Genomic DNA, 15,129 nt, shown 5'->3' with positions numbered 1-15,129 from the left:
ACCCATAGAACACATCTGATTGGCCAAGGGTGGGTCACAGGTATCAGGAAATCAGAAAAAATGATTTCCCACCTTCTGTGGTTGGATCTGATCTGGACGCTAAGATGGGGAATTTCTCAAACCTAGGATTCCTCAAGCCCGTTTTCTTATGGAATGCATCTGGGTGTATTTATCCCCACTTTAAAGAGAACAAAAACCTGACTCTTAAAAGTTGAGGTCTCATAACTGATGTACAGCTGAGCCTGGAGTCAGCCAGCTCTTCTGAGCCTAACTAAGAATGTGTTTTTTTCTACCCATAATAGGTATGGGTCTTCAGGCCTCAGCCCAGACCACTGAATCAGAATCTTCAAGTTAGGTGATCTGGGAATTTTAATTTATAGCAAGCTTCCTAGATGGTTGTATTGCTCACCAGGTGAGGGATCCTTTAAAATATGTGTAATAGTAATAGTATGGAGTCCTGGTGTGGCGCTGTGGGTTAATGTGCCAGCCTGCAAAGTCGTTTGAACTACAAGGTCAGCAGTTCAAATTCACCAGCTGCTCTTTGGAAACCCTATACAGAGTCGCTATGGATCGGAACGGACTCGACAGCACTTAACAACATCAATAGTAATAGTAGCATAAGAACCTCACTTCTTGGGGGGATAACGAGAATCAAGATCAGTCCAAGGCTGATCCCTGTAAGGTAGAATTCAGACATACCTCCTCTCTCCAAACTGCTTAATATTTTTGACCCAACTGCCCGCTCCATGGTACTCTGAACTTCTCTCCTGAGTTCTACAGTCTGTTGCATTGGTCACACAGAACTCACAGACCATAGTTAGAGTTAAGTGGTTTATTAATGTAGTAACTGGTACAACTTAGGATCAGGATCAGGAAACATGCAGGCAAAGTCTCCCTTCTTCAATGCAGGACAGCTCCCTTGGCTCCTCTGGCCCATGTAAGGCCTCTCTCAGGATAGGCTTTCTCTCAACTCCCTTTCTTGGCATGCTTTTTCCTGCCTGAAAGACTTCTGTGGGGTTGACTGCTTATATACACAAACTCCTTGTAAGTTAAAAGGCATAGGGTCACAAACTGAAATGACCAGTCCTTTCTTTATTAGGCCCAGACATTATATTTGTATAGTAGGCTACAGTCACTTCATTTGCATAGTCTGTTAACCCATCCCTGCAAGGTATACATCATTCACAGGGCAGGCTGCAGCCAGTTCCAACTCATAGCAACCTGTATAGGGTTTCAGAGTAGCAGCTGGTAGGTTTAAGCTGCCAGTCTTGTGGTTGGCAGTCCAGTACTTATCCTACAGCATCACAGCAGCCTTATTAAGTGCTGTTGAGTTGGTTCTGGCCCTGTATAGGGTTTCTTTAAATCTCTTTGGGAGCAGAAAGCCCCATCTGTCTCCCTTGGAGTGGCTGTTGGACTCAAACCACTGGGAAAAAAGTATTGTATCAAGTTGTTTATAGACTATCCAGAAACTCTCAGTCAACCTGGACCAAAGTAACACACTAGAACAAACATAACTCTTCAGATTTTATAGGGCAGTTTCCTCAAGCTGTTTGTTCGAAGAATGCAGACAAAAGGCCATATAAAGGAGCTAATTTTACCACAGATCCTGGGGCCTTTGTTACTGGTATGTCCTTTTTCAGTCTATCACTAGAGGAAAGTTCTTAGTGTTACACCCATTGATATCCAATGGGAAAGCAATTATTTGCTGCCCCAGAAAAGGTAACATGGATAGGAGTTTAATACAAGGTTTTGATTTTTTTTTCAGACATTTATACTGGCAATGCCATTCACTTTGTGAAAGTACCTTGAGTATGCTTTATTCTTTTCCCCTTCTTGGGACTTTACTAGAAAACTTTTAGTTGTATAGTAATTGTGGAAGACTAGGAGTCCTGGGTGTGGCACTGCAGGATCACTGAACTGCTAACCGCAAGGTCAAACCCCCTAACCACTTCTAGGAAACCTGATACAGAGGTGCTGTGAGTTGGAACAGAGTCGACAGCACTTAACAACAACAACTGGGCGCCTTGTGCTTTACTCTTACCCTGACAAACCTGGCTACATTTATTTCTACTTTTTGATGATTCACTTTTCTTTTGAATGCCTGTGAAGAAACATAGTATGAATAACTGCTATAATGTAGACATAGTATTCTATTTCATATTGCTATTCCAACAAAAGTTAGTGGTAACTATGGTATTTCAGATTGCAGATGTGTTGAAAATAAGAGTGACAAGAATAGGCAACAGTGCTGTTTTACTTTTCTTTCATTAATTTCTATGCCTCATAGCTCAGTTAGTAAGAGGGATTCTTTGCATTGTAGTCATAGTTAACTCGGTTCCTGTTTCAGGCATAATCTCAACAGACAGTGAGTGAGTTCTAGTTTTGGTTTGGTTTCCATTATAACATTTCTTACGGTTTTGATGCCTTCTGTGGCTGTCTCTCTCCCTGACTTGTCCTCTCTTGTTCCTCACTGTATCACCAATGCACTCAGTCAGTGTACCAACCTTTTCCCAGATTTGTTGTCCCTGTTTTTAACCAGAATCATTATTTAAAAATCATCATATGAGATGATAAAAATGTCAGTGTTAATGTTAGATTATGTGTCATTAACTTTGTATTTTGTAATAAAGGCTATGTTAAGTTGCCGTGTGCTTTTTGTATATTGTAGTAATTAGTAACCCTGATACATCACAGTTTACCTTTTTACATGGATTAACATAGGAGCCCTGGTATGGCACTGTAGGGTAAGCATTGGACTGCTAACCACAGGGTTGGCAGTTCAAACCCACCAGTCGCCCCCTCGGAAACCCTATGCAGGGTTTCTCTGAGTGGGAATTGACTCAACAGCACTTAACAACAAGCACTGGGCAAATTCTTTTCCCCTTGAGCTTGGAGATGACTATGAATGCATTGTTTCTGTTTCTCTTGATTAGCTGATACTAGTAGGAGACCGTGGTACCACCACTATCCACTGCCACCTAGTTGGTTTGTACTCACAGCAGCCCTGTTGGCAGAGTAGAACTGCTCCTTAGGATTTCTGAGTCTGTAAATCATTACAGGAAAAAGCAGCCACATTTTTCCCCAAGGAGTGACTGGTGGGTTTGAACTGCCAACCTTGTACCATTGGAAGTATCAACTTAATCCAGGGCTCATCTCAATTAGTTACAGAATCAACTTTTTAAAAAGTTGCAGTCTCGAAGAGCAAAGCAGATGGGAGAACAATTAGGCATGTTTGAATGGGCTAAGTGGGACAGAGATAAAGAATGATGTATGCACAACCTTAGAACTACAATGCTCTGGGATACAGAGGTTGAGTCATGGTTGGAAGGGGGAAAAGGGGGTAATAATGTTAAGATGCTTGGCTGTCTTTTGAATCTTGGTCTTCCTTGCATTATAATATAACATAGAAACTGGAGGGGGAGAGAAAGGAATAGTCAGAAACATCACCATAGAAAGTTTGTAAGTCTGTCTTCCTATAACTGATTGGAATACCTAAAATGGGGCTACAATGTGCCCAGTGAAGGAGGCTTCCTGTGGAGCCTTTGCAATACATAAGACTATAGGCAGAAGCCTGAACCACATCCAGGTCTCCAGAGATGGGAAATTTCCACTTGAAAGAACCAGCAGACCAGCCTGTAGCAGCTAGAAGAACAGAAGATACTTCTTGAAAGAAAGACCTACAGGAAAAAATGCAAAACAATAGAGGCAGATGGACTGTTACTACAAGAACAAAGAAGTTGCTTGCCCAGGAGACATCAAGGCAAGTGGTCTGTTTCCCTCAGTGCAAACCCCTTTCCAAGACTAAGACTCAACGGAAATACATGCTCTGATTGGTGACCACACTCATCACCGATAGGGGGAAAAGAGGTAAAAGCAGCAATGAAGCTGCAAGCTAAGCCCTACAATGTTCGGTGGGCTTCTGTGGACCCGGGTGGAGACCTGGTTGGCCAGCAGTATGGGAGACCTAGAGACTCTTGTCTCCAGAGTCAGTGGCGTGGCCGCAGAGCACTAGAGTGGAGAGTGAAGCTACCAGCCGATAGGAAGAGAGGGCAAATGCACAAGAACACCCACACTTGCAGATGGTACCCACTTGACCTGGCTTTGATGACTGGATGATCAGAGCTCAACCAGGAGAAGAAAGAAGAGTAAACAAAGAGTAATCTGATACAGTTTGATGAACTTGACCTACACCTATGGATGCAGTAACTCAAAAAAGGGAACAAATCCTTACAGCAAGAATCATTCCCACCCCCTCCACATACAGAGTAGACAGAGTTGGGCAACTTGGACATTGGATACCCAAAATGGTGGTGGGGGTGGAGGGAGACTACTAAGGCAAGAAGTGACTGGCTTACAAGCTTTCAAGAGGGGACCTAGAGCCAGGGGGCATGGAGGAAGGCAGAATCTCCAGTGAGTACTATCCAATCTGTCTAGGCAGAGCTGATGAAATGAAACGCAGATGGGTCACTTAGGATACAATAGTGAATAATTGTTATCAGGACTGATTGTGAGGGTTGGAAATGTAAAGGTAGATGTTTTATAGCAAGAAGGGAGTGATTAACTCTCCAGTCTAGGAGTGGAGGTCTCTAGGACCATCAACAGAGAAGAGCCAAGAGCGGGACCCTACCCAGAGAAGCAGCTAGGCCCGAGATAGAGATATAGAGACGATCACATGGAGTGATGAAGCGGCTGGGGACTTTGGATCCAGAGAGGGACTGTGTGCTAAAGACTTGGGCGGGGAGTGGGGGAGGGAATGTAAGGGGCGGGTTTGTAGGGTATACCCTTTGATCGGTTGATGATGCATGGAGGGGATTAGAACCATGGCAATGAAACGATATATGATAGAATGAATGTAAAACTAAGGTTCTCTCATGTAAACTATCATATAATTCACAATAAAATATTTAAAAAAAAAAAAAAAAAAGTTGCAGTCTCCATAGGATTCATTTATAGCTTATACAGTCTCAGGAACTCAAAAGATTGAAAACTTAGTTATTGTTGTTGTTAAGTACCGTTGAGTCAGTTCTGACCCATAGCAACCCTGCATAGGGGTTTCCAAGGAGCAGCTGGTAAGCTTGAGTGACCGATCTTGTGTGGTTCCAATGACTTTGCAGTCCAGCTCATTAGCCCACAGTGCCACACCAGGACTCCACAACTTATTGATAGTGGATGTTTTAATCAAATCATCAATTTTTGCTCCTCAAATATGTTAATGTATACAATCATAAGGAACATATAAAGTGAAAAATTATATTAATTTAGGACTTACGTTTTAGTAAAAACTTTTAAGTGAGTTAGGGTGCACAGTGTAGTGTTTGTATCCAGAAGTTCAGCAGAAATCTTGATAAGTTTTTTGTAAAAGTGAAAATACTGCTTTACAGTATATCAAGTTAAGTCCTACTATTACCCTTTATAAATGTTGGCTAGGTACAAGGACTGAAAAACTTTAAACCTATTATCTTCTCATAAGAAGTAAATAATTGGTCACAAATGTTTTTTGTTCAAAACAAATGCCATATTCTTAGAATGTCTTAATGAATTAAAGTGTATATTGCTTTTGATGATGGCCAACGTATTTCTAAAAAGTGTGAATACTTTCTGGATAGCCATGAGTACCATCTTAAATCGTATAAACTTCATGTCATTACTGCACTATACTATATCTTTATTTAGAAATTATCTTTTTTTCTTTTCAAATGTAGGTTATATATTTGGGGAGAACGCCGGAAGAAGCATATAGAATTTTAATGTTTGGCGATACATCCTATATTCCATTCAGGTAAATATGAGAATGATGTAGAAGGTTAATTTAATGAGGCCCTTATCAGAAACATCTTGCTTGTTGTTTCTGGAAAAATAATTTATGCTAAGTTGTCATTTTAAAGTGGGTGCAAATAGTACCATACACTTAGGTTTCTAAGTGATAACACCTTTGACATTTTGTTGTGGGAAACTGATCTATAAATTGTAGGATGGTTGGCAGTACCATTGGCCTCTGTCCTCTAGATGCCAGTGTCTCTTCCATTCTCTCTCATGTTCTCTCTCTCACACACACATCAGTTTTCAAAACCAAATGTCTTATCCCTTGGGAGCAAAATTGCCCCTTATTGAGAACCACTGCCGTTGATAGAAATTAGGCTCTGTAATCGGCTGAGAATCCTGAATTTATTATACTAAAAATTACTACTGAGATGTTTGGTTTTATTTGGAAATAAAAGTTTTTCCAGTGATAGGTTCATTTCTGGGACAAAGCCATCCCCTTTTCCCTAGGGACACAATCAACAGATATAGTGGGTAATGTTGCCAATATAGCACTACTAGCAGCAAAACCAGCCAGACTGCTGTCTCATAGAGATGACAGAGGAATAATGTTTTTGCAGAAATTATGGTACCTCATCTCACACTTACTGTCTGATTATATTTTAAAATACTTTGAACAAACTTGTGTCTTTTTTTTTTTATAAATGAAATTCAGTTCTAAAGTTCATTACACACTTATCAAAATAAAAGTGTGAGATTTTTCTTGTTGCATACTGTATTGATAAATATTTTTTGTTTTATTTTCAAAATTATTTAATTGTTTTAAAATTATTATATACGCCTCTAATGTCCAAGTTTGTAAATGTAGCCTTACTTTGAAAACATAAGATTTTGAAGTTGGCTTCATTGCCCAGGTGTTTTTGTTTAGAGCTCCTAACAAAGGCAGAATGTCCTTGTAAATACCTTCACAGGACCTCTGATAGATTACTGCATGAAATAGAGATTATTCCATGACAGTTTACAGAATTCAGGAATAATATTGCCCTACAGACTATATAAGGAGCTCCGGTAGCGTAGTGATTACAAATCGGGCTGCGAACCTTAAGGTCAGCAGTTTGAAACTACCAGCTGTTCTGCGGGAGAAAGATGAGGCTTTCTGCTCCTGTAAAGATTTACAGCCTCAGGAAACCCTGTACAGGGTTGCTATGGGTCGGAATCAACTCGACAGTACTTAACAACAACAACAGACTGTATATCAGTTGAATTAGCAAATTATAAGAATTACTTTGAAACTCAGAAATCACTCTTTTTTCGTTGATCATCTTAAATATATCTTAAGTATTTGATGCAGGACAGAAAGAAGAGTTGTTGTTAAGTGCCAGGGAATCCATATGGTTTTCTGAGGAGCAGCTGACCTTGTGGTTTGCAATCCAGTGTTGATCCTACAGTGCCACACCAGGAGTCCAAAAGGTGAAGGTTATTTTCTCAGTTGGGAGAGTGCTCTATTCTCCTCAGGTTGTAATATTGCAACCACAAGATACCTTACAACGGCGTGCATTTGTAGTCACAGGCACATTGGCCATCTCTTGTTACTCAGTGATACTTTTGTCATATAGGAATTCTTTATTGAGATAATCCTTATAATAGTGCCAGTCTTGCAGTTTTCAACACAAGGTCCTGAAATATGAATAGGTCACACATTTCATGTAGTCCAAGGACCTGTGGAACACTGTTGATGTGAAAAAAGAGGTTTTGCATTCATTTAAATACAGTTGTTAAAAACAGAGCTTTACATGGAGTAGAAAGAAACTCCTGAATGGTTTGTACAATACTGAACAAAGAGAAGAACTGAGTGGGAAAACTCATACCTCCTGATTTTAAAACATAGTAAACAGGTATAATAATGAAACTAGTCTGGTGCTAGTATAATAAACATCAGACACACTGAGAAGTGGAATAAAATTGAGAGGCCAGAACCACAACGAGTTACCATTTCATTCCTGCTGTGAAGTTCTGGTGTGGCTCTGTAGGATAAGCTCTGGATCACTGTAGGATAAATACCATGTTAACAACAGCAACATGATGGCTAAAATAAAAACAAAAACACAAAATAACAATTGTTGGCTAGGATGTGGGGAAATGTGAACCCTTATTAATTGCTGGTGTGAATGCGAATGTTGCAGCCCATTGTGGAAAACTGTGGCAGCACTTAAATTTTTTTTTAAAAGTACTACCATTGTTATAAAGTGCTGTCAAGTTGGTTCCGACTCATAGCCACCTTGTATAGGGTTTCTGAAGAGTGGCTGGTGAATTTGGACTGCCGACCTTGTGGTTCAAACTGACCTTGTGGTCCAGTGCTTTATCCTACAGCACTACACCAGGTCTCCAATACTAGCAGACTCCTAGGTAAATCTGAGGATAAACTAAAAATTATTGATCAAAATCATAGAAACTCTTATTAAACAAAAAAATCAAAATGTGAAGCCATTGTTTCTTGATATATCCTCCATCTGGGTCTATACACTTCTAAAGGCAGTGCTTCTGTCTTGCTAGCACTTCCCTGAAGAATTCTGTGCTCTTAGATTTACACTAATTTTGGCATCCTGTTGTTTTTGTTAAGTGCTGTCTAGTCAGTTCTGACCCATAGCAACCTTGTATAGGGTTTCTGAGGAGCACCAGGTGAGCTTGAACTGCCAACCTTGCAGTCCAGTGCATTAACCCACAGCACCACACCAGGACTATATTTTGGCATCCTGGAGAGATTTAAGTCGTATTTAAATGTTCGAGTTTTGGAAATAAAGAGAAGTCTGATAGAGGGCAAGGGTTGTAGGATGGATGGGGTAAGGTGTCCCAATGAAATTCTCGTAGGAGAGCCCTTGCTACCCTTGAAGAATATGCAGATGCATTGTCGTTATAGAAAACAACTTTAAAGCATATTATTAGGCCAGTCAACACGGATGGCACAACTCTCCTGGGCTTTTTCTCACCAATGCAATTTTCAGTTTTCTTAGAAGTTCTTTTTCCATAAGATCCTGTGATCATCTTGTGCCCTTTGAGAAAATCTATGGGGATTACCCCTTTAGAGTACCAAAACATAGTCACTTTAACTCTGCTTTGAATTTACTGGCCCAGCAGATCCCCTTGGAAGCCACTATTTGATTGGACCTTGTTTTTCAAGGCACCCTAACAAAACTAAGACAAATGTTTTGCTGAGAGAACTTGCCTGATAAATGTGTGAGAACATTCACTGATGCCAGACATGATTAAACACATTTTGTTTGGAACAAACTTGTGCTTGTATGAACTGGAACACTAGGACAATTTTTTTTTTACTTAGTCCAATATAGTCAAGGATCCTGGCATGATGCTGTAGGATAAACACTGGACTGCTAACCACAAGGTCAGCAGTTCAAATCCACCAGCTGCTCCTTGGAAACTCTATGCAGGGTTGCTATGAGTCAGAACTAACTTGATGGCAGTTAACAACAACCACAAAGTTAACTAACCCAAAGGACTGGAATGGACATCAGTGTTGTACATATACAGTGGAATGCCAGCTAGTCAGCCAGTAAGAGAAATGGAACTTAATACATGTTACAGTATGGTTGGTGCTGTAAGGCATGCCAGTCACAAAAGGACAAATATTTGTGACCTCAGTTAAGTAACAGAGAAGAATAAACAAATGTATAGAGACCAAAGTTTTTAAACCCTTAACGAGGGGTGGGAAGAAGGAGCTGTCACTGCTTGTGGAATACTGAATTTTGGTTTAAGGTGATGTAAAAATCACATTGATTAAGGATAGCATTACACAGCTGATTTTTGTAATGGTTGTCAATTAGTTGTAAACCTGTAAACAGTTGAATTTGAAAAAAAAAAATAAAAAAAAAATGTGTGATAGATATGTTTACAATGATGACAAAGACAGTAGTTGCCGAGGCAGCTTATGTATAACCAAATACCTCATGGGATTTTTGGCTCCTTGATTTGGAGGTTTAGGATCATGGTTTCACAGGTCAACCCTGTTACTTGGCCTATTAATAATGTTGTTGTTAAGTGCCTTAAGAACTGTGCACTTAGAAGATCTATTTGGGATCAAATTGAAACAGCAACTGGAAAGACTAGAACTTAGGGGGCAGTTGTTGTTGTTAGGTGCCATCGAGTCGGTACTGACTCATAGCGACCCTGTGCACAACAGAACAAAATACTGCCCAATCCTGGGTCAACCTCACAATTGTTGCCACACTCAAGCTCATTGTTGCTACTACTTTACCAATCCATCTCGCTGGGGGTCTTCCACTTTTTCTCTGCCACTCCCTTCACCTTACCAAACATGATATCCTTCTCCAGCGACTGGTCCCTCCTGAAAATATATCCGAAATATGAGAGATGAAGTTTGGCTATACTGGCCTCCAAGAAGCAGTCTGGCTGCACTTCTTCCAACACAGATCTGTTGGTTCTTTTGGCAGCCCATGGTACTTTGAATATTCTCTTCCAACACCATAACTCAAAAGCATCAATTCTTCTACAGTCAATTGTTGTTGTTGTTATGTTGTTATGTGGAGTCGATTCTGACCCATAGCAACCCTGTGCAGGGTTTCCCAGGCTGTAAATCTTTACGGGAGCAAAAAGCCTCATCTTTCTCCTGTAGAATGGCTGGTAGTTTTGAACTGCTGACCTTCAGGTTAGCAGCCCGATTCGTAACCCCCACGCTACCAGAGTTGTTGTTGTTAAGTGCCATCGAGTAGATGCCAACCCATAACGACCCTGTACAGGGTTTCCGAGGCTATAAATCTTTACAGGAGCAGAAAGCCTCATCTTTTTCCTGCAGAGTGGCTGGTAGTTTCAAACTGCTGACCTTAAGGTTTGCAATCCAATTCGTAACCACTGTGCTACCAGAGTAGGTTTATATTAATAAAGGAGGAATAGCCAATTTGAAGAATGTAATCAATGTCACTGGATTATACAGGTAGAAATTGTTGGATTGATATATGTTCTGCTGTGTATATTCCCAGCCACCACAACAAAAATAAAGTAAAATATAAAGGGGAAAAAAAGTAAAACAAAAACCAAGAACATTGTTTACCTGTGTTGACAGTTATTAAAGTTTGGCCATAAGAAATGAGCATCTATCAGTAACTCTCTAAAAGAATAAGACTTAATTAGACAGAGTTCAGGTTTCTGAAGTTTCAGTATCTTCAGTTAGAGATGTCAGATAGGTGTTAAACCAAGTGTGGTCTGGGAGCTCTGAATTTTCTATTAGCAGCCTGTGACTCATCACAGAAGTTGATGAGTTAAGTATAGAGAAATTGAGCACAGGAATTGAGAGTAACATTTACAGGGTTTTAGAGCAATTGGACTTAAACTGAAGATCACAGACCACATCCTTTGATATGGGCTGCATCTCAATGTAAAGAAAACAAAAAGCCTTAATGCTAGATCAGTAAACAACATCCATATAGATGGAGAAAAAGATTGAAGTTGTCGAGGACTTCATTCTTCTTGGATCAACCATCAACACTCATGGAAGCAGCAGTCAAGAAATCATCAGTCAAGATTTGCATTAGGCAAATCTGCTGCACAAGACCTCTTTAAAGTGTTCTAGAGCAAAGTTGTCAGTTTGAGGACTTAAGTGCGCCTGACCCAAGCTATGGTATTTTCAATAACCTCATATGCATGTGAAAGTTGGACAGTAAATAAGGCAGACCATAGAAGAATTGATGCATTTGAGTTATGGTGTTGGAGAAGAATATTAAAAGTACCATGGACTGCCAGAGGAACAAACAGATCTTTGTTTGAAACAGTACAACCAGAACGCTCCTTAGAAATGAAGATTGTCAGACTTCGTCTCTCATACTTCAGACATATTATCAGTAGGGCCCAGTCCCTGAAGAAGGGCATCATGCTTTGTAAAATGGTGGAGGGACAGCAAAAAAGAGGGTGACCCCCAATGAGGTGGATTGGAACAGTGGCAGCAACAATGGACTCAAGTTTATCAACAATTGTGACAATTGCACAGGACTATATGGTGTTTTGTTCTGTTGTACATTGGGTTGCTATGAGTCAGAACCTGCTCAGTGGCACTTAACAACAACAGAGTAATTTGAAAGGAGCCTTTAGTGGCATGATGACTAAGGCACTTGGCTGCTAACCGAAAGGTCAATGGTTTGAACCCACCAACTGATCTGAAAGAGAAAGATGTAACAGTCATCTTCCATAAAGATGCCAGCCTTGGAAACCCTGTGGGGCAGTTTTACTCTGGCACAGTAGGGTAAGCACTAGACTGCTTAGCCACAGGTTAGAAGTTCAAACCCACCAGGAAACCCGATACAGAGTCACTATGAGTCTCAATCGACTCAACGGCACTTAACAACAGCAACATAGAGTTGGTATAAATTGGAATTTACATGACAGCATTGGTTTTTTGTTAGAGAATTTTGACAAGAGTAATTTTATATCTGTTGAATCAAATAATAAAAGAATGGACTTATATTTTATGTTTTGTTTTCTTCAACATTTTCCCTTACTCCATCTGGAACCTTCTAATGTGATCCCTTTCAAGCAGTTGATAGTGGTAGCTGGGCACCATCTAGATCTTCTGGTCTCAGAGTTGTGGAGACTAATGTTCATATGTTCCGTTAGATCATTTGACTAATTGATTCCAAGCATATTCAGTTCTCATTACTCTTCTTTCTTCCGCACATGGAGAGACCAATAGATGTACCATAGATGGCCACTCATGATTTTAAGATCCCAAACATTACCCAAGTAGGATGTATAACATTGTCTTTATGGATTATGTTGTGGTGTCCCCTGAGACTGTGGTTCTGGGTCCCAGGCACAGCAACTCATTGCCTTAAAGATGGTCTGATAATATAGAGGAAGTTTTCACCATTTTGCCTGCTCTATGTTCCACCACATTCATAGTTAGGTTTACAAGAAAGGTAAATACCAATGTACAAATATCCTCTTTGAAACTCTCACGCTTCCTCCCATACACATTCAGCCTGTGTCTCTGTTCATGTATCTACCCACAGAATGCTATTGTTCCAAGGTTGCTTGTATATCACTATTTGTCTGTATATCCTTTAGCCCTTGCTTACCTCCCTGTATCTTCACTTGTCTTCATCGTTCTTCTGCCAATCTCCCTCTTATAAGTTGCCCTCCCTGTCACCAGTGTTAACTTGTGTCTACCCTCTAGCCAGTGAATTACTCTCCCCTCCCTCCCAACTTCAGGTGATCATCAAGAATATTTCTTTTAGTATGAAAACCTTTTCTTGAGATTTTGCAACATTTGTCTCATAAAATATTTTTCCTTTTGTGATTGACTAATTTCACTCATTGTCATGTCCTTCAGGCTCATCCATGTTCAAAGGTGTTTCACAGACTCATCGTTATTCTTAACATTGCATAGTATTTCATTGTGTGTATGTACCAAAGTATGTTTATCCATTCTCCCATTGTTAGGCACTTAGGCGGTCTCCTTGTTTTTGCTGTTGTGAATAGTGCTGTTATGAACATTGGTGTGCTTATATCTACTTGTGTTCTGGCTATTATTTCTTGTGGATATATACCCAGTAGAGGGATTGCTGTGTTTTATGATATTTTTGTTTCCAACTTTCTGAGAAAGTGCCACACTATTTTCCACAGTAGTTAAACGATTTTACAGTCCCACCAACAATGTAGGAGGGTTCCAGTCTCTCTACACCCTCACCAGCATTTATTGTTTTCTGTTTTTTTGAACTTTGGTATTAATACTGGTATAAGATGTTACCTTATTGCTGTTTTGAGATCTCAAGGTCAGTGTGAATCAGAAAGTCGTGGTTCAAACTCACCAACCTCTCTCCTTGGAAACCATATACAAGGTCACTGTATGTTGGAACTGACTCGACTGCAGTTACAAAAACAACAGTAACTAATGATCATGAACATTTCTAAATCTGTTTCTTGACTGCCTGAATGCCTTCCTTGGTGAAGTATCTGTTCATGTCCTGTGCACCTATTGTTCAATTGAGTGGTTTGTCTTTTACCTGGAGTGGTTGTATTGTTTTCTATAAATTTTAGAAAATAGTCTATATCTATATATAATCTATGTCTATATATAGTTTATATTTAGATAATACTTTAGATAATTGTCTTATAGGTTATTGTAAAATAGTTTTCTATTTGCATCTCTTTAATGGCTAAAATTTAATTTAATGCATTTGAGTTATGGTGCTGGAGAAAATTTTTGAAAGTATCATGGACTGCCAAAATAATGAACAACTCTGGCTTGGAAGAAGTACAGTAAGAATGCTCCTTGGAAGCCAAGATGACAAGACTTCATCTTTTATACTTTGGACCGTTTATCAGGAGGGACCAGTCCCTGGGGAAGGACATTCATGGTTGTAATATGCCGTGGAGTTGGTTCTGACTCATAGCAACCCTGGACAGCATTTCCAAGGCTGTAAATCTTTACGGGAGCAGAAAGCCTCATCTTTCTCTCATGGAACAGCTGATAGTTTCAAAGTGCTGACCTTAAAGTTCACAGCCCGATTCATAACCACTACACTACAAGAGCTCCTTGGGGAAGGACACTATGCATGATAAAGTGGAGGATCAGCGAAAAAGAGAAAGACCTCCAACAAGACGGATTGACACAGCATTGGGCTCAATTGTAGTGAGGATAGTAAGGTTGTTACAGGACCTGGCAGTGCTTCATTCTGTTGTACCTAAGGTCACTAAGAGTCAGCACCAACTTGACAGCACCTAACAATAGCAACAATACCCATTGAATTCTGGGTGATGTTTCTGTGTATGTGTCAATCTTAGGTTGTTGTCTGCTGTTGTTAGTTCTCAGTCCAAAGGACTCGTCCCCTTAGTATTGTTTGTAAAGTTAGCCTGGTTTTTACAAATTCCTTTAATTTCTGTGTATCTGGATGTGTTCTAATTTCTCCGTTGTATTTGAAAGATAGTTTTGTTTATTATATGAATATTGGCTGGTAATTTTTTCTTTATGAGTTTTGTATGTTTCCCCATTGCCTTCTTTCCTGCATGCTTTCTGCTAAGAAATCAGAGCTTAATCTTTATTGGTTCTCCTTTGTATGTAACTTTTCATTTTCATGACCTGTTTTCAGGATTCTTTCCTTGTCTTTGATTTTGGAGAATTTGATTATGCTATGTCTTGGAGCAAAAAGTCATTAAGAAGACAAGAAAGAAGGAAAAGGTCAAAATGGATGTCAGGGGAGACTCTGAAACTTGCTTTCCTGTGTAGAGACGCTAAAACAAATGGCAAAATTGAAGAGGTCCAAGAGCTGAACAGAAAATTTCAAAGATCAGCTCGAGAAGATAAAGCCAAATACTATAATAAAATATGCAAAGATTTAGAGTTAG

At 39.8% G+C, this 15,129-nt stretch overlaps 1 protein-coding gene across 4 annotated transcripts in view; it reads left to right on the top strand.

Moving 5' to 3' along the window:
* Window positions 1–15,129, top strand: part of CDC14B (cell division cycle 14B) — a 156,728-nt gene that overhangs the window by 95,108 nt on the left and 46,491 nt on the right. For all 4 annotated transcript variants that reach the window (XM_006867646.1, XM_006867645.1, XM_006867648.1 and 1 more), the window contains exon 5: window positions 5,703–5,779. In XM_006867646.1, the coding sequence (XP_006867708.1) occupies window positions 5,703–5,779 (77 nt within the window). The remainder of the gene's footprint in view (window positions 1–5,702; window positions 5,780–15,129) is intronic.

This window comes from Chrysochloris asiatica, unplaced genomic scaffold (genome assembly GCF_000296735.1).
Source record: "Chrysochloris asiatica unplaced genomic scaffold, ChrAsi1.0 scaffold00107, whole genome shotgun sequence".
Lineage (NCBI taxonomy): Eukaryota > Metazoa > Chordata > Mammalia > Afrosoricida > Chrysochloridae > Chrysochloris > Chrysochloris asiatica.
This window is presented reverse-complemented; position numbering and strand designations above follow the sequence as displayed.